General features: G+C 37.6%; 1 protein-coding gene across 12 annotated transcripts in view; it reads left to right on the top strand.

The window, feature by feature from the left end:
* Positions 1 to 27397, top strand: part of camta1a (calmodulin binding transcription activator 1a) — a 489649-nt gene that overhangs the window by 21258 nt on the left and 440994 nt on the right. For all 12 annotated transcript variants that reach the window (XM_073875407.1, XM_073875411.1, XM_073875408.1 and 9 more), the window contains one exon: positions 8654 to 8757. In XM_073875407.1, coding sequence (XP_073731508.1) covers positions 8654 to 8757 — 104 coding nt within the window. The remainder of the gene's footprint in view (positions 1 to 8653; positions 8758 to 27397) is intronic.

The raw sequence follows: 27397 nt of genomic DNA, 5'->3' as shown, positions 1-27397 counted from the left end.
TGACGTCAAGAGGTCACAGAGGACGAACGCGAAACTCCGCCCCAGTGTTTACAACTGTTGAGAACGAGGACCGTTCCTACGTTGTTGTATGTCAACTGATACTAATTAATGTCTTTGTGTCAGTTTATTGTTTACAATGGTCCGCAAATGTGCGTTTTATATATGTAACACGTGACCTCCCTACGTCCAGGGGCGCTGCTAAGGATTTTGGGCCCCATGAAAAGAATCTTGACAGGGCCCCCAACCCAGCTGAGACTTTTTTCATATTAATTTACATAAAATCATGCGCTTTTATGGTATTTTGAGTACCAATGGGGTGAGAAAATTTTTATTTAATTTTGAATTAAGTGTTTAAGAAAAAAGAAATCTTATTTCACAATTTTTTCTCACCCCATTGGCAGATCATGTTGCTCGTTTTAAAAATTTCACTTAAATTGTATATTAATTTGTCTTAAACTAGACTGATTTACTTAGGTCATTTTGCTCATCAAGAAAAAGCATCTTAATTTAAGAATTTTTAGATATTTCTACTGAAAACAAGACAAAAATACTAAGTAAGAAAGTCATTTTTTGAAGTGTTGAATGTTTAACTAAAACTGTGTATTGTTATTTTTTCCAGCGTTTTCTTGACCTAACATGAGGAGAAAATTGAGTTCCCTTATCATGCACTTTTAACACTAGAACGGCCACCAGTAGTCATTTTAACCGCAACATTTAAACTTATGCAGTGCAAAAAATTATTTTCAAGAAAAAAATTCTTAGTATTTTTTTCTTGTTTTCAGTAAAAATATCTAAAAATTCTTAAATTAAGATGCTTTTTCTTGATGAGCAAAACGACCCAAGAAAATAAGTCTAGTTTTGAGACCAAAAATATTACATTTAAGGGATTTTGTGCATAAAACAAGCAAAAAAATCTGCCAATGGGGTAAGCTAATTTTTCTTGAATTTATTGTTTAAGAAAAATGTTCAAGATTTTTTTGCTTACTCCATTGGCAGATTTTTTTGCTTGTTTTATGCACAAAATCCCTTAAATGTATTATTTTTGGTCTAAAAACTAGACTTATTTTCTTGGGTCGTTTTGCTCATCATGAAAAAGCATCTTTATTTAAGCAATTTTAGATATTTTTACTGAAAACAAGAAAAAAATACTAAGAATTTTTTCTTGAAATTCACCTCTTGCAGTGTGGTAATTATCTTTAACACTAGAATGAACAAGGCGTCATTTTGACAGTTTGAAATTTGCAATAACTTTGTCTAAATAAATCACGTGCATAAATAAACGTGCTTACTTGTCGAAAAATGCTACCGTAGAGACCTGGGGCCTCGTGTACAAAGCGTGCGCGTTAGCACAGAAAAGTGCCGTCGGCTACGATCATTGTCATGGACGGGCGGTCCACTAACAATTTAGGCCTACTTACAAACCCACCTTGGTAACATAATGTCGACCCTTTGCCTCTTTCACTTCTTATTTTTTTCTCTTTCCGTTTTTGACTTCCAGATTTTTGAGGCATTTTCACTTCCTTGTCAGTCAAGTTGATATTCTGCCAGCACTATAAGTGAAGTCAAGCTGTGTTGCCTAAATTATACAATTTGGGCGGACTAAACCATTTTATGACAATTGAGAGGGGGGAAAGGGGCCCACAGACGTTTGTGTTTCCTAAACAAATAAATTTTTTGATACCAGGAAACAGCAAATAGAATAATTTAAAGTTAATAATTTTTACTATTAAATATTTTTAGCACCACAATTTTGGGGGCTTCTCTGGGCCCCCTCTTACTCGTGGGCCCCGAGAATCGTCATTGTTTACCCCCCCTTTACAGCACTCCTGCCTACGTCACTACGCATTTACGTTAGGTCGCGCTGGACCGGACCTAGACGAAAAGTTGTGCTTTAAAAGTGTATATTTGTTATTTTTATTGTCAAAAATGACAATCGTTTTGCTAGATAAGACCCTTATGCCTCGTTTGGGATCGTTTATAGTCTTTTGAAACTCCGTTGAAAAAAACTGTTACGTGTTGAGTTAAGTGTTAATTGTTGGGCTCTATTAAAGTCTATTAAAATGAGAAAAATCCAGCAATGATTTCCTCAAAAACCATAATTTCTTCTCGACTGAACAAAGAAAGACATCAACATTTTGGATGACATGGTGGTGAGTAAATTATCTGGATTTTTCTTTTAAGAAAATGGAATATTCCTTTAAGCTACGCAGTTTCACGAAATGATGTACCTATAATAGTCACGTAATTTTTTTATTCTTTTTCATGATACTGTCACAATTTTTTTTTTTGTGATTTCTATTTTTGTATCATTGTCAAGTATTGGTTACTCATGTGACTGAATTTTTTATTTTTTATTTTTTTTTATTACTTTTGATTTACCTTTGCCACTGGTTGAAACATAGATACACTGTTTTGTCTGTGTGTATGGGAAGATGCCTTGTTATCATCAGCAGGTGCCCTACGCTAATAGTATGAGCAAGTCAAATAATTTCAGATATCAGTATCTGTTCTCTATTGTAAAACTCATTTACCCCTTTACAATCTTTCCCATCATTGTATGTCGCATTCAGCACGTCCCGAAAAATTATCATTGTGGCTGTGCACCAAACGGAAGAGCACAGAGTCACTCTGCTGTTTCATGGCGTTATTTGGTCGCTGTAAACCCTTTGTTAGTACTTTGCTTCAGGCTGGGATTACATTCCTTTCCTAAAGTCATTTTTCTCTTTCTCTAAACCATTTTTTTTTTAATTCTATAAGACATAGGTCATCCTTTAAATTATGACTTCCAAACATCTAAGCAAATTAAAAATAGAGGCGTTATAGAATGGACAGGCAGGGTGACTTTGTCTCTAAGAAGCACTGGGGACACAAAGTTTACTATTTGAAGTGCATATCTTTGATTTCTGGTCAGCTTCCGCTTGAGACACAGGACTTTGTTTTATATTCACAAAAGGAAGCCCGAGCCTTCTTGGGGTTCTCAGACAAATTGAAAAGGGTTCAGGTAACAAGAAGAACACACTTGAGAATCACATTCCTTGAATAAACTATAAGGCTTTGTTGAGCACATTCACCGTAACCATTTTCAAAGCTGATATAGGAAGACAAAAGGACAACTTAAAGTCAGCATTTCTAAACTAAAACTCAGTGCAAAACTCTTGAGGATGTTGTTTATATTTAGATTTAATATATATTTATCCGAGGGATGCTTCTCATATTTAACCTCTTCCAGTCACCTCATTTTTGATTATAACATGAATTATGATCAGGAAAACAAAGCAGATTTGGCTTTGCAGACAGTGATGAGTGATTTTTCTCAACGTTTCTTCATTGAATTAATATATTTCGGGTGTTGACGGAGGGCGATGAAAAAACACTGAAGATCCATAATGTGATTATGTCATTTAGACCCACATTTCCCAGTCCAAACAAATGATAAAATCCTATTCGTTGACATATACAGATGTCTGCAATATCACTGTTGATTGTATGACAACTGGAGAAGGATGAAAGATTCAAAACAGGATCACCAGCTAGTTTGGCTGATGCTACTGTCAGAAAATAGCAAATATCTTTCTCATATTATGGGTTATTTTCTGTCATGGCGTTCGAGAAAGTGCTGATATGAAGAAACGGGCTTTCATCGAAGGGTAATTTCAATTTTGCATAAACGGTCGACTGTGTAACGAACATGGAGATGGTGTAATAGGCTGCAGCAGATATGTCATCAATGACACGAGCGGTGTCGTGTAAGCGCATCGACTGATTTGCAAGCGAATCCATTTACAGGATTTAGTACATAACTAAAATGATTGTTGTGTCATAATTAGAGACTCAGCAAAATGGTGAGAGTGTTTTCGATGGTGATATTATCTTACAGTTTTGACTCACTGTTAGTGTGCTAGTTTGGGTTGTCTTGGTTATCTATCATTGTGCTTGTGTTGAAACAAGTTAAGCTTACAAAGTAATGATTCAGACATGAATATAAAAAAGTCATGCCCAATTCTCTTTCACCATCAAATTCATACCAAGTTTATCCAAACTTCTGAAAATAAAAGTTGTATGTAGATATACACTCACCAAAAGGATTATTAGGAACACCATACTAATACTGTGTTTGACCCTCTTTCGCCTTAATTCTATGTGGCATTGATTCAACAAGGTGCTGAAAGCATTCTTTAGAAATGTTGGCCCATATTGATAGGAGAGCATCTTGCAGTTGATGGAGATTTGTTGGATGCACATCCAGCACACAAAGCTCCCGTTCCACCACATCCCAAAGATGCTCTATTGGGTTGAGATCCGGTGACTGTGTGGGCCATTTTAGTACAGTGAACTCATTGTCATGTTCAAGAATTTGAAATGATTTGAGCTTTGTGACATGGTGCATTATCCTGCTGGAAGTAGCCATTAGAGGATGGGTACATTTTGGTCATAAAGGGATGGACATGTTCAGAACAACAGGCAACATTTTTCCAGTCTTCAACTGTCCAATTTTGGTGAGCTCGTGCAAATTGTAGCCTCTTTTTCCTATTTGTAGTGGAGATGAGTGGTACCCGGTGGGGTCTTCTGCTGTTGTAGCCCATCCGCCTCAAGGTTGTGCGTGTTGTGGCTTCACAAATGCTTTGCTGCATACCTCGGTTGTAACGAGTGGTTATTAGTCAAAGTTGCTCTTTTATCAGCTTGAATCAGTTGGGCCATTCTCTTCTGACCTCTAGCATCAACAAGGCATTTTCACTTTCAATGTTTTTCCCTTTTCACACCATTCTTTGTAAACCCTAGAAATGGTTGTGCATGAAAATCCCAGTAACTGAGCAGAAATACTCAGACCGGCCCTTCTTGCACCAACAACCATGCCACGCTCAAAATTGCTTAAATCATCTTTCTTTCCCATTCTGACATTCAGTTTGGAGTTCAGGAGATTGTCTTGACCAGGACCACACCCCTAAATGCATTGAAGCAACTGCCATGTGATTGGTTGATTAGATAATTGCATTAATGAGAAATTGTTAAAAAAGTGTATTAGGGACTTAAATTATCAAGCAAAAAGTTTTCACACTCTCAGAAAAAAAGGCACAAGAAGGTACAAAAGTTGTCACTGAAGTGGTACCTTTTCAAAAAGTATGTACACTTTTGTATCAAAAAGGTGCATATTGGTACCTCAATTGTACCAAAATGGTACATAATAAGACCTTTTTTAAAGGTACCATCCCAGTGACAACTTTTGTTCCTTTTTTCCCTGAGGGTGTTGTGACTTTTTATACATAGGCAACTTTCTGTACATAATTATGATCCCTTGTCCAAGTCAATTGATGGTTTTAGTATGACATCATGAAGGCAAACTTTTCCCCGTACTGAGAGAACAACTGCTGTGTGGCCAAAATCTTCCTTCCTCCTTCCACGATCCTGCCATATTGCTAGGGCTTTATTGGAATGGGATGTGAATGTCATGTTGGTGCTGGTGACAGGCGAATATATATAATCAGCAGTTGGTCATAACAAGGTGATCATAATTGGTCTCAATTCACAGCTGTAGACAATTTCATTGTAATTTCGAAATTCTGCCCTGAAAGTGAACTTTCATTTAACAATGAAAGTTAAATGGTGTGATTTGACTGGCCCGCCAAGCCCTTAGGAATGGAAAGGAGAAACAGACATGTTAAGAATAGAAGAAAGCCTGATATATAGCCCTGCTTTAATTGCCCCTGAACAAATTGTATTCTCTTTTTCTTTTATCTTCTGCTGGCATTTGTGGTTTTACTGTTCTTTCTAGCAGTCAGGATCGGGGTGGCTTTGTACTTTATTGGGCAGTTAAAGTCTTAATAAAGCTTAGCATCAGTTCCCTTAAGCCTTTGAGAGTGGACTTCCACCGCAGAAACAACCAAAGTTTGATGATTCTCATCACAATATGTCACAATATTTCTTTTTTCCTCACGGCACTGTGTGGCCCATTAATTCAAAACTTCATTCACTCAAACGTTTTACCTTCTCTCTATGAGTTGCTTATTACTGTAGCTGCTCTTTGCAGTCAGAATAATTGGCACCTGCTAATTTATGATCCTTGTTATGTGCTGTTTATGAAAAAATGCAGAATGGCCGCAGTGGATGATCGTAATCTAATATAAAACAGTAGATGCTTGCTATTGTACTAGCTCAGATAGACCATTGCATTAGCAGCACAAAGGTTGTAAGTTTGATTCCTAGGGAACACACATATTGATACAAATGTATGTGACTTTGGATAAAAGCATCTGCTGTATACATAAATGTAAATGTATTGCATCCATGCTATGAACACTATAGGGCGGTTTCCCGGACAGGGTTTAGATTAATCCAGTAGGCCTTAGTTATATTGAGACATTTAAGTAGTTTTTACTAGCCTGGCTAACACCAGACCAGTCTCATAGAGAATGAGACGTGGTCTGGGAAACATATGCTAATTTTCTCGTATTTTAGGCGTGGTTAAAGGAATATTCCATTTTCTTAAAAGAAAAATCCAGATAATTTACTCACCACCATGTTATCCAAAATGTTGATGTCTTTCTTTGTTCAGTCGAGAAGAAATTATGTTTTTTGAGGAAAACATTGCAGGATTTTTCTCATTTTAATGGACTTTAATAGACATCAACAATTAATACTTAACTCAACACTTAACAGTTTTTTTCAACGGAGTTTCAAAGGTCTATAAACGATCCCAAACAAGGCATAAGGGTCTTGTCTAGCAGAACGATTGTCATTTTTGACAGGAGGAATGACAAATATGCTCTTTTGAACCACAATATTTCGTCGAGGTCCGGTCCAGCGCGACCTAACGTAAATGTGTAGTGATGTAGGGAGGTCACGTGTTACATATATAAAACGCACATTTTCGGACCATTTTAAACAATAAACTGACACAAAGCCATTAATTAGTATCAGTTGACATACAGCAATGTAGGAACGGTCCTCTTTATCAAAACTTGTAAACACTGGGGCGGAGTTTCGCGTTCGTCCTCTGTGACCTCTTGACGTGATGACGTATTGCGTCGGGTCACGCTAGCGCATCACGACCGGATCTAGACGAGAAGTTGTGCTTTAAAAGTGTATATTTGTTATTTTTATTGTCAAAAATGACAATTGTTTTGCTAGATAAGACCCTTATGCCTCGTTTGGGATCATTAAGAGTCCTTTGAAACTCCGTTGAAAAAAACTGTTACGTGTTGAGTTAAGTGTTAATTGTTGGTGTCTATTAAAGTCCATCAAAATGAGAAAAATCCTGCAATGTTTTCCTCAAAAAAAAAAACATAATTTCTTCTCGACTGAACAAAGAAAGACATCAACATTTTGGACGACATGGTGGTGAGTAAATTATCTGGATTTTTCTTTTAAGAAAATGGAATATTCCTTTAAGGGATGGACAGAGCCGTTTATTGGGCGTTACGAATGTCTATTGAGTACCTCCCTGTTCTGTAATTGGTTCCCTATTTCAGGGGCAAAAAAGGGCCATAGTTTCCATGCTAGACTTGCAGCGTGAATAAATTTGCGCGCAAGGCAGCATGGGGAAACCCAGGCTAAGTTTTTACAAACAAACCTTACAAAAAACAATACTGGTGAATTATTCTCACGAAATCCAGATTTGGAAGGTGTCCAGCATCAGAATTTTTAAAAAGACCTTGAAGCCATTTTTTTGCACATATAAGATTAAGGTCTGAACTTATAACCATTTTTTTAAAGGTTTTAAAAAAAATTTTTAAACCTATTTTTTTTTTAATAGGTTTAAAAATATTTCCTATAGAATTATTTACATTTTTTAGATCTTCATTATCAAAAATAATCATTACCGCATCATGATATTACTTTAAATATATGCATTATCAAACTCATGTTTCGGTAATGAGAACTAAAAAGTTGTCTAGGTACTATGACAATCAAAATTTTAATTTTTATCCGGAGAGAAAAAATAAGAACTGCTTACCTGGTAGCCATCTTGAGTGTCACAGTCAATTATGTCCCTTCCAACTATTTAAAAAAAAAAAGTTTGAGGGCTTAAACAATGATTGAAAATTGTTGCGGAGGATGAGAAAATTGGTCTTGGACACATTTATATTCCTTCTTATTGTCTCTACATTTACCAATGATCACCAATACCACATGTTTCTTTATTGTAAATGTTTATAGTATAACATGCACTGAAGCTTTTTATTTTTTAGATTTTTTAATTATAAATATTTCCATGTCAAAGAACCCAAATCCAGTCATGGACACATTGCGGTAATGAAAATGTTACCCAGTAAATGTGGAAAAAACAGCAAGATTGGTTTGTTTGTATGATGTAATTTGAAATCATGTGCAAGATAATACATGAAGAGATGTTTGTAACTGTATGTTTCTTGTTTTGATAGCATTTACTTTTTTGTCAAAATGTTTCATGACACCTCATAAGTCTAATTTCGCGAGAATCACCATGGTGTGCATCTTGAGACAAAAGAATGGCACTTATATATGGTCAGTGCAAGATGTTTTTAAATTAAGGTAGCTGAAAAATGCAATTTAGTCTGTGACTAGGATAAGCCATGTCTGGGGAAACGCCCCATATGTTAACATAATTGTGATAAATCACATGTAATGATTAATAAAATAAATCAGCTCTAAGACGTTATGTGCTTTTTCTCCACAGATGAACATGGACATTTGAAAATATACCTGCCTAAAAAGCTGCTTGAATGTCTACCAAAATGCTCCACGTTGCCAAAAGAGAGACACAGGTGGAACACCAATGAGGTAAGGTCACCTCTCTCCGCCATCTGCCGCTGTCTTTTTTTAACTCCTGCTGACTTCATAGAGATAAAACCTCGTTTATTTCAGGCAGTGAAACGGACACAATGTGTTAATGGAAACCTCTCTAGAGACTCTGCAGTCAGTTCAGATATTAGCAGATTTCCTCGTTTTTGTGGCAAGAAGAGGTTTTTGAAACAGCACCGTGATTTCCTTACTGTAATTCTTACGGCTGGACATAGATCGAGCGTTTTTGGAAACAGCTGGTTCATAAAGTGTTTATTAACATTAGTCTAATTTTTACATTGGTGGAAATTTAATTTCGCAGTAGTTTATGAGCTGCACATAAAACATTTATGTTTTGGCATTCAATATTTCAGCATATTCTGGTAGCAAACTACACAGCGGTTTGTAAGTGAAAATTTCACTGTATATCATTTTTGGCCATCTGTTCCAGCACAACTTAATACATCACGGATGTTTTAATTCCCTGGAAATAGGATATGATTTTTAAAATGTACTAACTAGTTGATGAGTGAACATCCAGTCGATAGACATCACAGGGCTGTTTAGTCTAGAACACGAGCCTTGAAATTCTCATTGGAGTGTCTGTTCTTCATCTCTCGTCTTTCTTCATTTCCTCTGAGTCCGACTTAGTGTCTCTGTAGATACGTAGAGCTTATTGCCCTGATTGGTAGTATTTCTTGTACCGTTTCGAGACTTCTTAAAATGTTTTCCCAGGGTTCAAAGCATTGCGTGAGCCTTATAAAGTAGTCATTTTATAATAAAAAATGGTTTATTATAGAATCATGTGAGTTGTTTAGCCTGGCTCTGTTGTTTATTAGCTTTCAGCAAATGCCTGCATGCTGTTTCCTCTGTGAAAGCTGGGCTATCTTACAAATCCATATAACCAATAATCTGCATATGAAAATGCGTTTTAAGTACGTTTATCAAAGCCTAAAGGTATTTCAGACACAATGCATCAAACAAATAAGAAAAGATAACAACCCTCTTAGATTTCGGTATTGAAAATGAAAATGTAAAATGTTTTTATTTGTTTGACTGTGGGAGGAAAAATCAGAGACTGTTTGCTCCGGCTGTCCTTGACCTACAGGCCAGCCATTTTAAATTAGTTCATTTCTTTTCAGCCCAGCTACTTTATCATTTAATGGAAATGAGACGGTGGCTTGCTTGATTTTTGCATTTTATTTGTTGTTCGTGTTCAGTCTGTTGTGCGGCGCGGCACCCTCCGTGCGACGGCTGCGGGGAGATTGAAACTAAACATTGTTTCGCTGCCGTAAGCTGGAGGGATTTTAAATGACTGAGTTTCTCAAAGGAGATTCATAAACTCATAGCTCAGTCAAGGCATTGCTGTTTTATTGCAATTGATCCCATAAAGCATGCATGGGTTTCTCACATTAAGTGACAGGCAGCAATATCATCAGAGAACATTAGTGTTTTGTGTATGTGCGCATGTTCAGTGTTTTTGGTTTTCCGTTTCTTTATTAAAAGCCCCCCTAATTTTTTTTTTTAAATGAATGACATCTGATGAGGAGCACTCAGGTGAGCTGGTGTGCCTCGCTGTATAATATCTGAATGCCTGCTATAGCCACATATATTACTCGCCAACCCAGTATCACGAAATTACGTACCTATAGTCACGTAAATTTGTGAGTCTTTTCCGTGACACTAACACATTTTCCCACCTTTTTGCGTGAACATATTACGTATTTCTGTTTACGTGTCATTGTCACGTATTTGTTACTCAACTGTTTTGTCCTATTTTCTTACCATTGTCGCCTGGCATTAGGGTAAAATTTACATAAATGTAAATCTATGGTAAATTACCGGCAACCAGCTGCAATAACATTGTAATTTCTACGGAATTTTTTTACAATGTGGTTTAAAAATCATAAAATATAAAAAATAAATCATGAACAAAGGCATAAACTACGGAGCCCCTAAGTGGACATGGAGCAAAAATTAAATAAAGTTTAGTTTCACGTGCGCACGTGAAACTATTACATGCACATGTGAAACTTTTGCGTGCGCACGTGAAACTATCGCATGCGCACGTGAAACTACCGTGTTTAGTTTCAGGTGCGCGTGTGAAAGTTTCACGTGAGCACGCGAAAGTTTCACGTGAGCATGCGAAAGTTTCACGTGAGCACGCAAATCGAAACTTAAAAAAATAATTCTGCACTTGAAGTTTTCGCGTGAGCACATGAAAGTTTCACGTGAGAACATAAAACTAAACTTTCGATTTTTTTTTACTCCAATGTCACCTTAGGGGCTCGGTAATAAACCAATACTTAAAGCAACACCAAAGAGTTTTTAAATAACGTTTCCAAAAAGGTTTCAGTCATTCATCCACTCGAAACAGGGTGAACGGCACTTTCACATTCGCTTTGCAGCCCTCTATCGGCCAAAACCGCACTAAAGAAGTTTCCAACCGTCGGGTTGCAGCCCTGTAGTTTGAGTGAAAACTACAAAAACTTGCTTTACGGCAGACCTACAATCCAATCAGAGCCAGCTATGCTGCAGTGCTTATGACAGTGGTAATGGACAATTCCGCTTCTAACCTGTAGGGGGAGCAAAGAGCAAAAACTCTTTTATGTTGCTTTAAAGTGACATTCTAACGCAAACACCAAATCTAACCCTAAACCGAAGTGTCAATGGTTGGAAAAAAAGACAAAACAGTTGAGTAACAAATACGTGACAATGACAAGTAATCAGAAATATGTGACATGTTCACGCAAAAAGACAGAAAAACGTGTCAGTGTTACGGAAAGACTCACAAATTTACGTGACTATAGGTACATAATTTCGTGAAACAGGGTTGAACTCGCACATCACCTTTATATCAATTTTAGCTGTGCCAAAAGTCCTCTCTGACAAATCAAAGACGTGGGCCTATTTATGGGATATTTATGAATTGAATACTCTGCTTTATCCCTCCATTTTTTCTTTACAGAGTGACAAGTGCCTTTTTATTTAAAGGGGAACAATTTGAATACGAATGTCAATCCCAAAATAGACGTCGAAAGCACCCGCCGTTAAATGTTTGTGTCTTGTCTTATTCAGCTCGGTTGTTTTCCCTGTATGGTTCTGGTAACCAGAGGCTCTGTTTCGTTTTGTTGAATATTTCGTCTTTGAAGTGCAAATATGTCATTGTGGGATATGGTTGTTTATTTGGGTTTATTTCCATGTAATATGATGAGATGCATAGTGAAGTTGAAAATTCTGATTTTTGTTGGATAACTAATGCACTTGTCGCTCAAAGCTTGCCAGTTTACATCAGGCATTACGCGTTGTATTTATATCTTTTAAGTCTGGTTTGGTTTAAGGGAATATGTTATGTATATGTGAACCTGTCTGTGAAATCTCAAAATCTAATGATGAGATGGACGCATAAAATTTTTATTTCAATCATGAATTCACATTTCAATTTTTGTCATGACCTCACACAGTAAGTATTAAATATATCAAGGTTATGTTTTCACAAAATGTTTTTTATATTATATACAATGATTTTATGTTGAAAACAGGGACTTCAGCTGGGTTTTCACAGACTGGTTCACATATCTTTAGTCTAGTTTGAAGTAGTCTAAGGGAATGAGGGAGACAAAAACGTTGCTTTAGATCAACGCCTGCCTTCTTAATTGAAGCTGATAGTTTAACGGGTTTGACCTGCAGTGTTGTGCTTGCAGTCAAAATTAATTAATGTTTTTTTGAAGGTAATTTGAGGATGTCAGCCATTATTGTGAAATGATATCATCTTCAGTTCAGCCCGGTATAATGTGTGAAGAAAAATCTGTCAGGTTGCACAGACACAGACGTGAGAACAACACCAACATCCATTTCCAGAACATGAGAAAGGACGTGGTGCTGTTTCTGATTTAGATCGGGATAGTCGGTTCCACAGGTAGGAGGGAAGGCAACCTTCCCCAAAAAGCAAGGGCATTTGTGTGCCGTGTGCCAGGGCTGGAGTGACTCATTAATGGCAGACTGAGAGGTATTAAGCAGTCTCATTGCTGCTGGTTGCGTGACTCTTACTGAATGTGACACCTCTTGTATTTCCTCCATATCCATCCCGCTGCTCTGGCATCTTCATTTTTCTGCCTGAAATAACCATAAGTTGGTAACCGTGAGTGTGTGGGGCAGGGTTTTGCAAATTATTCAGGGTGATGTAATTCTTCTACACTCTTAAATATAAAGGTGCTACACAATGCCTAAAAGAACCATTTTTGGCTGAATGGCTCAGCACCTATTTTTCCGATTCACAGTTAATGAATTAGTACATGTTAATGATATGCAAGACGTACATACCCCAAAGTAAATGATGACCCGAGTTATCGTATCCAACATAAATCTCTTTTCTTGGACTACAACAAACACACGGATTGGAGGTAACAGTTTACTTCCTGGGATTGGTGATGTAGAGAAGACCAACATTGTCATAATTTCTCCCGCTTCGGACTCACAGCCTGTAACCGAATCTTTCAAACATAGTAAGGAGCGTCACGTTTCTGGCTGACGTCAGAGGTATTTTGACTAGTCACAATGTACAGATTAGATGGACAATCAGGGAACTTTTCAAAATTTGTGTGTTTCAGGAAGAGAGTAAAACCTGTGTTTTTTGAACCATAAACCACGCAAACACATTGTATTGTACCAAATACACAAAATAATGTTGTTTTTTAGCAATGAAATAGGTGCACTTTAACATCTGGAGAACCTTTTTGTTTCAAAAGGTTCTTTTAATTATGAAAGGTTCTTTTAAAGGAATATTCCATTTTCTTAAAAGAAAAATCCAGATAATTTACTCACCACCATGTCATCCAAAATGTTGATGTCTTTCTTTGTTCAGTCGAGAAGAAATTATGTTTTTTGAGGAAAACATTGCAGGATTTTTCTCATTTTAATGGATTTTAATAGAGCCCAACATTTTATACTTAACTCAACATGTAACAACGGAGTTTCAAAGGACTATAAACAATCCCAAACGAGGCATAAGGGTCTTATCTAGCTAAACGATTGTCATTTTTGACAAGAAAAATAACAAATATACACTTTTAAAGCACTTCTCGTCGAGATCCGGTCGTGATGCGCCAGCGTGACCCCACGCAATACGTCATGACGTCAAGAGGTCACAGAAGACGAACGCGAAACTCCGTCCCAGTGTTTACAGGTGTGTTGAAAGAGGACCGTTCCGACGTTGTTGTATGTCAACTGATACTAATTAATGTCTTTGTGTCAGTTTATTGTTTAAAATGGTCCGCAAATGTGCGTTTTATATATGTAACACGTGACCTCCCTACGTCACTACACATTTACGTTAGGTCCCGCTGGACCGGATCTAGATGAAAAGTTGTGGTTTAAAAGTGTATATTTGTTATTTTTCTTGTCAAAAATGACAATCGTTTTGCTAGATAAAACCCTTATGCCTCGTTTGGGATTGTTTATAGTCCTTTGAAACTCCATTAAAATGAGAAAAATCCTGCAATGTTTTCCTCAAAAAACATAATTTCTTCTCGACTGAACAAAGAAAGACATCAACATTTTGGATGACATGGTGGTGAGTAAATTATCTGGATTTTTCTTTTAAGAAAATTGAATATTCCTTTAAATACCTTTGAATGGTTCTTTGAGAAACCTTTCTTTTTTTTTAGACACATTTAAAGTCTATTTCCCTGTTTGTCAAATGAGCAGGAAGTTAAGACAGATGAGTTGTTGTTGACCGCTAAGTTTGTTTTGTATTTTGGTATATGCTAAAAAAAAGTACAGGAATTTTTGAGGCATTGGTAGGGTGTAACTTCTAATGCTGTCAGACGTCATATGTGGGAACCCGTCTTCTTTTCTCTGCAAGATGGTCAGGGCTACTTATATCTATCTTTATATCTCTCCCCGTGTGCATTCATGGGCAGAATGTGAGTCGGAATACATTTCAAGCATTTGCTGGAAAATTAGATAAACCAATTTGCTCAAAATGAGGAAGAAGGTTTAAGGCGAGAGGGGGAGGCGGGAAGGGAGGTGATACGCACAAAAAGCGCTGCTCTGCTTTTAAATTGTCAGAGTGAGATTTGAAAGAAATGCGAGCCAAGGATTGACAATTTATTTAACTGGAACAACCACATCACCACAGTCCTTTATAAGGATGAAGAAAGGCTTTCAACAAACAGCATAACAGAGTTTGAGGCAAACATGGAAACTAATTAGAAAGCAGATCTATGAGATCTGACAATGGCTTCCGTACACAGAAATCAAAAGAAAATGGTAACGTTTGTTCAGGTCAGATTCTGTACCAAACAATAGTTTGAAAGTTAGTTTGTAAAGAGCTCTGAAGTTAGTCTTATGAACAGAAATTGGGGCGGCACAGTGGATCAGTGGACCACTTTGTTGACTACTCTGTGGGTTTACTCTGGGTACTCCGATGTCCTTCTACAGTCCAAAGACATGCAGGTTGGGATGCCACATTGTACTTCCCCAACTTGTGTACAGATTAACTTGTGTATAGACTGCCATGAATATATCCATAGATGCTGGAATGGAGTTAATAAATAAATATGAGCACAAATCCTTGTACACAACAGAAGCGAATTTAACTATTTGTTTACATGCAAAGTCAATGCAAAGACGCTAACTCGTGCGGGGCGATGTGAATGATGCAAATTGGGCGACGCTATTGCTGCAAACACGCACTATTTGCTTCAAACGTGTCTTCTGCGGAAGTTAAAAGTGGAAAATTTGCATGACACAAAGTTATGTAAAGGTCTAGCTCAAAATACCATATAGATAATTTATTATAACTTGATAAAATTGTGTAGGTGTTAGCAAAAATTTGCCGTTTTTGGGTGTGTCCTTTTATATGCTAATGAGTTTATCTCTGCACTGCTCTGGTAGCGCTGTGGTTGGATAGTGCAGATTAAGAGGTGGTATTATCCCATTCTGACATCACAAGGGGAGCCACATTTCAATTACCTATTTTTCGCATGCTTGCAGAGAATGGTTTGCCAAAACTAAGTTACTGGGTTGTTCTTTTTCACATTTTCTAGGTTCAGGATTCCCACGGGTTCTTGAAATCCTTGAAAGTTTGTGAATCTGGGGGAAATAATTCAAGGCCCTGGGAAGTTTTTGAAAATAATACATGCATAGATACAGGTCATTGAATCTATTTTATGCAACAAGTTTTCTGGAAAAAAATCCATATTATTCCCTGTGTAGTGTAGAATAATATCATAAAAATTGTAGGCTTTTAAGCACACATACTAAACTGTTCGCTTTAAATGCTTACATCTTCTTTATGCGAATGTTGATTCATACTAAAATGCTATTTTGCATAGTTGTGTTTGACACATGAAAACGTCTCTGGTTACGTATGTAGCTGTTATTCCTTGAGAAGGGAACGAGACCCTGCGTCTCCCTTGCCATACTTCTTTGCCATACTTCCTGTCCCTGTAACGCCGTCTTTGGCAATTTTTCAGATAGCGATATACTTCCTGGCTCCCGTGTCACCCTGTCTTTGTCGTTAAGCCTCACCATTGGTTGAATTTGATATACTCATTCAGAGGCACTTACCCCTGGAAGCGTCCCCAAAGTGTCACCGCAGTGACGCAACGCGAGTTCCCTCAAAAGGGAACTGTAACAATGTATTTTAAAAGGTAACACAATGTAACCTTGCTCTTACTTCAAGTGTGTCATACTTCACATTTAGTCCTTGAATTTGAAGTTATTGGACCTGGAAAGTCCTTGAAAGGTCCTTGAATTTGAAGTTAACTAAGGTTTGGGAACCCTGTAGGTTGATAGAAGCACTGGATATCCAATTATAGCACTTTTTTATGATTTTCATGATATGTTTCCTTTAAAGGAAGGGCACTGCACAATAATTTCCAAAAAAAGAGGCAAGTTTAGAAGCAAAGCTTCCATTCTGCTTGACAAAGTCCTTTTCATGTATGTTTAGTTTAGCTTGAGAGCCAGTTGTGTCCAGGCAAGAAATGATGATGTGTGTCAAACTTGTAGGATGGTCTCTCATCAAAAATGGCTCTCGTGGGGTGTCCAGCATGTTGAAAAGTGTCAACATTGCTATCTGAAGACTGGAAAAGTGCCGGTCTCTAGAAGGGACCCTCTGGGAGAGAGAGATAGGCAGGAAAAAGGAGCTAAGCTAGTGTGACATTCAGTCTCTAATGAGTGGCAGGCATTAAAGACCTGTGAACCTTCTCGCGGCTCTGAACCCAAAGCCCAACTGCGGGAGGAGTGCGCATCGGCTCTGCTCCACTAAGGAATTCTACACATTTAATGCCCTGTCATCACGACTAATCCGCTCTGGCCGGTACTGCCGTGGCTCGGTGCCCGTGTGCAATATGCCTCTGTTCCTGCATGGCACTGGAGCAGCCCGGGGAGAGTCGTGGACAGAGAGAACTGAATCTTCCGGTTACAGTAGCGTCCGGTGGCAACGTCCAGGGAGAGGGTTCTGGTTACGCAGGATGTGGAGGGGCTGGATAAAGAAAGGTTTGGCTAACTGGGCTAACTTGGACTGCATTTCCACACCAAACCAGATATGATACCTCTCAGGAGAGTTGGTGCACCTGCCGGTGAAATCCATTTAGAGATGAAATACTGATCAATCCTGTTTTTCATTTCAATACATCGAGAGCCTCACTGTACAATAGATTACAATAGAGAGGTTAAAGGAATAGATCTGTAATTTACTCACTCTCGTATGTTTCCAAACCAATATAACTTCCATGGAACGAAAGTAGAGATCACATGTCTAAGCTGCTGTCAATGAATGTGGATGGGGACCAGTGACAATTTCATTTTGGCTGAGCTGTCTCTTTAAATTCACCTCAAATGCCTGTTAGATACATTAGCTATTCCTTGCTTAATTAAGGGGTATTGTAATGTCTTTGGGATTTCACCTTGCTTTGAAGACCCCTTTATCTTTTAAGGAGAGTAAGAATAAAGATGATGTCACTTTTAAGAAGTCGGACTCACGCTTTGTTACGTTACCAACGTTTGATTACTTTTACTCCTCTGCCTGGGCCCAACAATAAAGGGAACGTCCTTCCTTTTATCTCCGTCTCCCAACTGAATCTTTCCCGACCTCCCACTTGCCGTCCCTCCTGTGGAATCTGCATCACATCTATTCAATAACAGTTTCAGGTCATGGCTTCAATTATATCCACATCACTCTGTCGTAGCTTTGAAAATATAATGATTGTTTTGTGAGCACAGACTGAACAAATAATAAACGAACAAAGCGAAACCTTTGTATAACCTTTATGTTACCCATTTGTAGTATCAACTTGGGGTTACTTGCCGCAAGCTTGTTATGATGAAACTGCCTTGACTGCTATATATATAATTTATTAAGAAATTGTAATATTTTGGGCATTCATATTATGGCCCATAATAATGCATATTATTAATATATACTATCTTTGTTATGTAGTTTTTATTGCAATATGTAAATTGAGACCATGTCTGTGAAATCCAGGCTAAAGTCTCATAATCTCAGCATCAAACTTTGATTTTACTTATTGATTTCAATCTTTGACATGACCTTACTCAGTCAGTATAAATATATATGTCAATGTTATATTCACAGAATGTTTAGATTACATTTACATTATGAATGATAATTGCATGCAAAAAACAGTAAATCACAGACTAGGTCAAATATAACAGTCTGGCATGTGTTTGAAATCTGTCACAATTCCTGCATCTCTATAACAGAATAAACAAAACTAACATATGAATAAACTTACGTTCATAACTCATATCTACATAGAGCTTCAGCAGTAGGTAGTAGACAGTGATGTGTTTGTTTATAGCTATCATTTTTTATCAGCGCTGTATATGCATTTGTCGCTCAGTTTCACAGTGAAGATAATACAGCACTCTTTATGTAGCAGACAGACTGTATTGACTTCCAGTGGCGTCAAACACACACGCTCATATTTTCTCACTCCTCTTGTTTTTCCTTCAGAAAGTAAATGTTTTCTTTATGTCAGTAGTGGTTGCTTCATATTGCTCTTATTATGGATGGCAAACTGTCTGATCCCAGACTAAAATCTAGCTTGGCAGAGATCTGTTCCAGCACTGGATGGCCAGCATGCTGATGTATTGGCCTGTCTACGCCTTTCAGAGCCAGACTGCTTGTTATTTAGGCTGGTAAACTCCATCTCTCGCCTGCTCTTTTTGGTGTCAGTGCCTTTGTTGCTGAAGGGTCTCACTCACTACCCCACCACACCAGAGATAAACTTAAGGTCATTGCAATGTTTTATTTAAAGGATTAGTTTAACAAAATATAAACATTTTCTCATAATTTACTCACCACCATGTCATCCAAAATGTTGATGTCTTTCTTTGTTCAGTCGAGAAGAAACTATGTTTCTTGAGGAAAACATTCCAGGATTTCTCCCATTTTAATGGACCCCAACACAGTTTAGAATTGCAGTTTCAACGGAGTTTCAAAGGACTCGAAACGATCCCAAACGAGGCATAAGAGTCTTATCTAGCGATACGATTGTCATTTTTGACAAGTAAAAGAAAAAATATGCACTTTTAAACCACAACTTCTCGTCTATCTCCGGTCCTGTGGCGCGCCCACGCGACCTCACATAATTTCGTAATGCCGTAAAAAGGTCAAGTGTTACATATATGAAACGCACATTTGCGGACCATTTTAAACAATAAGCTGACACAAAGACATTAATAAGTATCATTCAAAATACAACAATGTCGGAACGGTCCTCTTTCTCCACACTTGTAAACACTGGGGCGTAGTTTCGCATATGTCATCCGTGACCTCTTGATGTGATGCTGTATTGCGTGAGGTCGCGCTGGCGCGTCATTTAATCGGAGATAGACCAGAAGTTGTGGTTTAAAAGTGCATATTTTTTATTTTTCTTGTCAAAAATGACAATCGTTTCGCTAGATAAGACCCTTATGCCTCATTTGGGATCATTTAGAGTCCTTTGAAACTTCATTGAAACTGCAATTTTAAACTGCATTAAAACTGTTACGTGTTGTGGTCCATTAAAGTCCATTAAAATGAGGAAATCCTGGAATGTTTTCCTCAAAAAACATAAATTCTTCACGACTGAACAAAGAAAGACATCAACATTTTGGATGACATGGTGGTGAGTAAATTATCTGGATTTTTTTAAGAAATGGACTAATCCTTTAATTCTGTGTAACTGGAACCTGTTGTACACAAACATGGACAAATACACTGCTTCATGTTTCTAGCAAAAAATTACTTTTTTTGCTTAGTAGTATTTTTGTATAAAATGTATTAAATCAAGATGTATTTTCTTGATGAGCAAATTACCTAAGAAAATAAGTCCAGTTTTTAGACAAAAGTTATACAATTTAAATGAATTTGTGCTTAAAAAAACTGCGCCAATGGGGTAAGAAATTTGTTCTTTAGTGTTTAAGAAAAAGTTAACTTTTTTCAAGATTTTTTACCTTACCCCATTGGCAGATTATTATGCTTGTTTGAATTGAATTATTTTCTTAGGTCATTTTGCTCATCAAGAACATTTTAATTTAAGAATGTTTAGATATTTGTGCTTTTCTAACAAGACATAAGTAAGAAAGTTTAATTTCTGTTTACTTGGATATGTGACATATTGATCGCTAAATAACCTCATAATGGATGTATGTGCATTTTGGAGCTTTGCCATTTTGAGCCCCATATAAGAAGATATGACATTGTGTTCAACTGAAGAAAGGAAGTCATATACAGGGTGAGTAAACTATGAATTTTCATACTTGGGTGAACTATTTGTTTAAGACATAAGACGGTTCTAGTTCTGTTTAGCTGATTATAGCAGTTTGATGATTTTGAAAGCCCTTTACACTTTTTAAATATTCATATAAGTGGTTAACGCTTGCTACAATGTAACCTCAGTCTACCTGTGGTTGAATGTTTATCTTCTTTTGATGTTGTAAATGGGATGTTTCTCTGAATTGCGACTAATTAAAACGATCCCATATGAATTGCAAGAGTTTACTGAGAAGTTCATTAGCCTCTCTGGGGCAATCAGTGAAAATTAAAGGTCATGTTTACTTGTTTGTTTTGGGTGAGAGAAACGCTTTAACATTTTTATGAACAGGTGTCCAGAGCATGACTTGAATTTGAAATCGGGCGCTCAGGGGCCGCTCAGGTTGAGCTGCTGAATCTTCTCAGATGTTGGTTTTGAGATTAGGGTTCAAATGCCACCTCCTTCTACTGGGGATCTCTATTTGCATAAGTAATCTCCCTTTCATTTGCAAACCAAAACAATTTCCTGTTATTTGTTTATTGATATGGCTAGATATTCATTTATTTGTGTTTATTTCCTGTTGAATATTTTATAATAGTAGGATTGCTGCCAGTATTTCATTTAGACCATTATGTTTTTGAGAACTACTCTCCGCTTGAATGTGTTGACAAGTTCTCCCACATAATGATAGTAACGCTTGTAATGCGAAGGCGGCTGCAGTCAGATATGATCAGTGTTTTGAGTCTTTTTGTTTGTTGTTGAACTAGAATCTGCTCGGATGAGTCCGTATGCATTCAAAGCTGTTGTAACACTATGCTGTAAGCCACGAGAGGCTGTGCATTATGGTGACTTTAGTGACCATTTACATTTAGGCATTTAGTTGAAGCTTTTTTCCAAAGTGAGGAAAACAACAAAGCATTCATAGCCATTAAACTATAACACTACAATTATAAGCGGCTTGGCAGCGCTGCAAATATTTAAATTGTGTAACAATAATGTATTTATTTAATTTAGTCAATTATTTGAATATTATGTTAATCTGTTAGTCTTATGGTCTATCAGTGATACATTCAATCAGTTTATTAAACAGTGGTGCCATTATAATCATGCCTAACAATACTCTTCAACTGTGGTAAAATCAGACTGATCTCACGGAAAGTCGTGTTATAGTCACGTAAAATTGTATTACTTTATTTGTGTCCATGAAACGAAATTCATCTTTTTTCACACCTTGGGCACGAATTTCTTTATTGTGACACTCGCACAAATTTCTATAAATAGTTTCTCATGTCCGTGGCACGATTTTCTTTTCGTTTCATTTAATGTATTGTTTTCTCATTGTTTTTCCTATTTTCTTACCATTGTCGCTTGGTGTTGGGTAGGGGTGTGACAAGATTTCGTGCGACCATATCTTGCGAGATTAAATGTGTCTCGCGAGATTAATTATGTCACGAGATTTCTCGTGGAGGTGAAATGCTGGCCGTTTCTCAAATAAAAGACTGCATCCTTCGGAGGTCGTATTTGTAGACTACATTTACGTCATAAAGACTGTTTTATTAGAGAATATTAACGATTATAAAGTTTACTAATTATTTAGTTAATCGCAAATCGTTGTAATATGCCCATGACTCGCGAATGTAACGCTCAGTTAATGATCTGAAAAAAACCTTGATGACGTATGCAGCCTGCATATGCGACCTCCAGAGGATGCAGCTTTCTGTTTGAACCTTTTACAGTGCATGCATTATATTCTGTCTTTAACTGCGTGTGCTTTTTTGTTTGGGTTTCCAATAATGTTCGTTTGGGAACTTGTATGAAGTCTGAGACGCGTTGTGTTTGTCTGTCGATCAGTGTCAGATGTGAAATCTCAGCAGATTAAACCCTTACTCAGAGTTTACATTTCTGCATGTTCTTGCTCAAAAATGACAGTGGCTGTATCATTTCTATTGTAAAGAAATGGACATATATTAAATATTTAAATGGATTTAAACATTGTTTGGCTAAAAATAAGCGTTTCTCTGCCTAAAGTGAAAGTGAAGATAGCATCCGCGAAACAAGTCCACTATCGCCCCCTGCAGGCATTTGTTATAATACATGCATAATGCTTTTTATTTATAGGCCACAAATGTAATGTGTTTGTTAATGTAATGTAAAGTTGTTTAATGTTACTTGGTTTTAATACTCTATTTGAACCAATTATTATTGCATCTTCGTTATTATGTAATTTTAAAGGCTATTGCTCACTTGGGTCTATTTTTATTACCCCAAAATAACAAATTACTTCATTATCAGTTAGCAAAATAATTGTTAGGGCCAGTCCTTGATTAGTTAAAACATTAAAAAAATATTGTGATTTCAGTTCTTTACTCATTTATTTTATCATTGAGGATTTCTTAAAAAGTGTAAAAATATCGTCTCGTCTCGTTCTCGTGAACCCAATCTCGTGTCTTGTCTCGTCTCGTGGATTGAGTGTCTCGTCACACCCTTAGTGTCTAGTGTTGGGGTTAGAATCACTTTCTGTTAGACATCCTAACCCAAACTTCAACTCTAACCCCAACTCCAGGCGAGAATAGTTTTAAAAGTGGAAGAAAAACATGTAGAAACCAATACATAAAATTACATCCTAACCCAAACCCCAAGTCTAACCCCAAGCGAAATAGAGGGAAAAAAATGATAAAACAATACATAAAATTACACAAAAAAGAAAGTCGTGCCACGGACACAAGAAACTATTTATAGAAATTTGTGTAAGTGTCACGAAAAAGACATTCAAAAACTGAATTTCGTGGCATGGACAAGAATAAGTTAATAAAATTTTCGTAACACGACTTTCTGTGAGATCATGTTGGGTAAAATGTTTTCAACGCAGTGCTTTTCATACTTATCGATGATGTCACATTTCTTGTTGGTGCATTTCACCACTGTGCATTTATTTTTATTCATTCATTTTTGTTCACCATCATCCTGTTTCCCTAAGCATTAGTTGTGTAGCCTGGGCTGAGCTGTCTATGTCTGTAATAAGAACCTACCTACGGGTCATTCTGGGGTCTTGAACGCTACAAGGACTTTTCAGTTTTCTCTTGGCTTTGAGGCAGGGTTCTCCAGTACACTGTGATGACAAGGGTGCCTGCTCAAAATTGCCTGACCTCTATTGTTGCACATACAGGTCACTTCACCTCCTATGGGAACTTCTAAATTGAACCCAGCTTGCGCTTTCATTTTTTATCGCACGCCACGCCGCTCCACCTCCTCCTTTCTTTTCTGTTCCTCTCATCTTCCATCTTTCTCCCCTCTGCCTCATGTGTTCAGTGAGGTGCAAAGTTATTCAAGGGTGGAAAAATAGATTTCTACCTTCAGCGTTGAACTGCCGGGCCAGGCTTTTGCATTGTGGAAGACTTGAAGTTTATTTACCAGATTAAAGGAACAGGATTCGCCTGCTGCGTGGCGCTTATTTGCATGCTTGTCTCAGTGCATTGTTGTGCGGCTAATATTTACAAGAGTTTGAAAGTAAATGCCATCGTGTTCTCAGCTCTCTGGATCAAATGGCAGGGGAACCAATGTGCACACAGTGAAGTCTGATGTATTATTCCATTTCATGGAGTCTGCCAGCCTAGCGCGCATACCCTGGTAATCCATACCCCTGCCGCTCACCCCCACTTGAAATAAATAGGATTGGTATCTATCTCCCTGACTCTCAGAGATGAAGTGATTGATGGATCTTGTACAGGATTAATTATTGAAGCTAGCGGTTTCCTCTCACAGGCAGACTATAGAACCCTGCCAAGAGCTGCCTGGAAGATGGGCGTACATGTAAACCGCCCTTAGTTTATGAATGCAATCTCTGTGAGGAGCTAACAACTTATGTTTAAAATTTCAGTCTTTTAATTTTTTTTAAAGGGTAATAGCTAGGAGTGGGGAAAGTATTGCAATATATATTACCTCAAAGCTGGGAAATCCAGGTTAAAGACATAATTTATTATGAGATTAGAAGCAATAAAGTTTGATTTCAATCATTGATTTCATAATGATTTCAATGGCCTTACTCAGTTAATATTTAATATTTAAGATATCAAATCACAACAAAAAAAAAATCACATTTCATTTTCACAATTATGTTTCACATTTACATGAGGTGATTATAGGATTAGTCCATTTTCTTAAAAAAAATCCAGATAATTTACTCACCACCATGTCATCCAAAATGTTGATGTCTGTCTTTGTTCAGTCGAGAAGAAATTATGTTTTTTGAGGAAAACATTCCAGGATTTTTCTCATTTTAATGGACTTTAATGGACCCCAACATTCAACACTTAACTCAACACTTAACAGTTTTTTTCAACGGAGTTTCAAAGGACTCTAAACTATCCCAAACGCGGCATAAGGGTCTTATCTAGCGAAACGATTGTCATTTTTGACAAGAAAAATATGCACTTTTAAGCCACGTAGTGACGTAGAAAGGTCACGTGTTACATATATGAAATGCACATTTGCGGACCATTTTAAACAATAAAGTGACACAAAGACATTAATTATTATCATTCGACATAAAACAAAGTCGGAACGGTCCTCTTTATCCACACTTGTAAACATTGGGGCGTAGTTTCCTGTACATCATCCGTGACCTCTTGACGTGAAGACGTTTTGCGTGAGGTTGCGCTTGGTGCATCACAGGACCGGACCTAGACGAGAAGTTGTGGTTTAAAAGTGCATATTTTTAATTTTTTGTGTCAAAAATGACAATCGTTTCACTAGATAAGACTTAAGATAAAGGAAAAATCTTTGTCCTTTAAAGCTCCTCTGAACTTGTTTACGAAGGACATTGACCATTGTTGTTTTTATGTCTTGACCCCATGGAGCCGGAGCATATCAAGGCTAACTCAGCATTCTTAGTGTCCTGGTTCTCATGTCCCTCAGGTTCGGTCACATGCTTTATTTCGTATTTCGTCCTGGTCAGACGCAGTCTGCAAATCAGTTTGTACGAGCACAATCCGTTTTTATATCGCCAGCGGAAATGACCTCATCCATCTCTCCCAGCAGGACCTTTTTTATTTTCAGCAGTTTCACAGGAAGCCCTTCATGTTCACATTAGAAGCGGTAACACGAGAGGAACCGTGCATTGGGGTTGGGCACCGCTCCATCAGTAGGCGAGAGGTGGAGCTGGTGATTCACAGATATTTTGCCCGTCTCCAACCATCCTGATGCTTCAGTGGAAGGAAGTTCTAGCTTAATCAGTGGTAGGGCACGCGGGCTCCCTCCTTTTTTTCTCTCTTTCTTGTTATGTGCCGGGTTTTGATCTTTAAAGGTCCTTGAAGCTGACACTCGCTGCGTTTGGATTCCAGCCCATCTGCAGCTCCATCTAACGGACATCCCCGGACACAGCAGGCCTTCGATTGCTCTCCTTCTCTGCCCTCTTTACTCATCATACCTCTCCTTCGCTCACTGTTCTTGACGCTGACTGATACTGTAGCTCTTTCTTCTTCAGCCAAAACAGGTTTTGTGTGATTGTTTATCCTCCAATGACCCTATTTCATTTGATGTATGATACCATGATGCATCTTTCACGCCGCCTATGGTAATCATTTTTACAAACTCATAGGTAGGTCATGCTGACAAATGCACTTTTCCTTGATGGTAAAATCCTGTCATGACAACAGGTTACAAGCATTTATTGCATAAGTGTGAAGCATTACAGGTGTAGTCGACCAAAAGCTGAGATTTGGCAGCACAACTCACAGCTAACTGGATTGTCATTAAAGTCTAAGTTAAACATTGTGCCCATGTCAAAATCTAAAGGGTTTCCCGCAGCATATTTCAGTTAAGGCGGCCCGCCTAAGCTTGGAAACCCTACCGCCTTAACTAGCTCGTCCAAAAAAAAAAATGCTGCACAAAAGGCCGTCAAGTGCATCTTGGAGAATAGCGCATACGCGCATCACACCGCATGCGGGGACGCGCGCCACACGGCCACAATGAGAGAGACGTGGTCCGGACCGTCACTGTCTGGAGGATAACTAGCCAGTTTATAAAACATCTCGGAGAATAGCGCAGACGCGCACCACACGGCCGAAATGAGATAATACGTGGTCCGTCATGTCTGGAGAAAAGCCAGTTGATAAAAAACGTGTCCGTGAGAACTGTAAGTGGATTTATGTTTTGGGTTTATTTAAGGCTGTTATTGTATTAGTCTATAGTTCTTACCATTTTAAAGTAAGTTAGCTGGTGATTTTGTTGTTTGAGCAACCTGCTAGGGTTTCACGTACCTGTTGATTAGATATAATTGTTGAGCGCTCTTGCTCACTTTATTTATGTGCATTATTTACATTTACATACAGTAATTACACTCCTTTAAGATAATGTAATTAATAGTGGGAAGTAATCAGTTTTTAAAATTTTTGCGCTATCTATCATCGTTCGCCTGACGATCTACAACATCTGCTTTAGTTTGTGTTTATTAACCCTTTAGTTTCACTTCATCACGCAGCTATTCCCATTAGAGGTAAAAACATTTAATTCATTAATAATCTAGTATGTGTTCATTTTTTGTCATAGTTTCTTCAAAATTAAGTTTTATTTGAGTGTTTTAAAAATAAATATTGTATTTATTTATTTTATTAAAAATATTTAAATTTTCATCATGACGCATACGCCCCGCCCCATTAATTGCCACGCCCTTTAACCCTAACACCACCTTAACTAACACATTTTCTGCTGTAAACACTGCCAGTGCAACATGATACTTGCCGGATCACATTATTTCATGTTTTGTAGAAATGTAATGGATGGCAGTAGCGAGATATTTTTACGCTGTGAGATTGCGAAATCTGGTTGTCATTTTTACACACTTTGAAAATCAGAACTCTTACACTACAGGATCTCCT

The sequence above is a fragment of the Misgurnus anguillicaudatus genome, chromosome 13, assembly GCF_027580225.2.
Source record: "Misgurnus anguillicaudatus chromosome 13, ASM2758022v2, whole genome shotgun sequence".
Taxonomy (NCBI): domain Eukaryota; kingdom Metazoa; phylum Chordata; class Actinopteri; order Cypriniformes; family Cobitidae; genus Misgurnus; species Misgurnus anguillicaudatus.
This window is presented reverse-complemented; position numbering and strand designations above follow the sequence as displayed.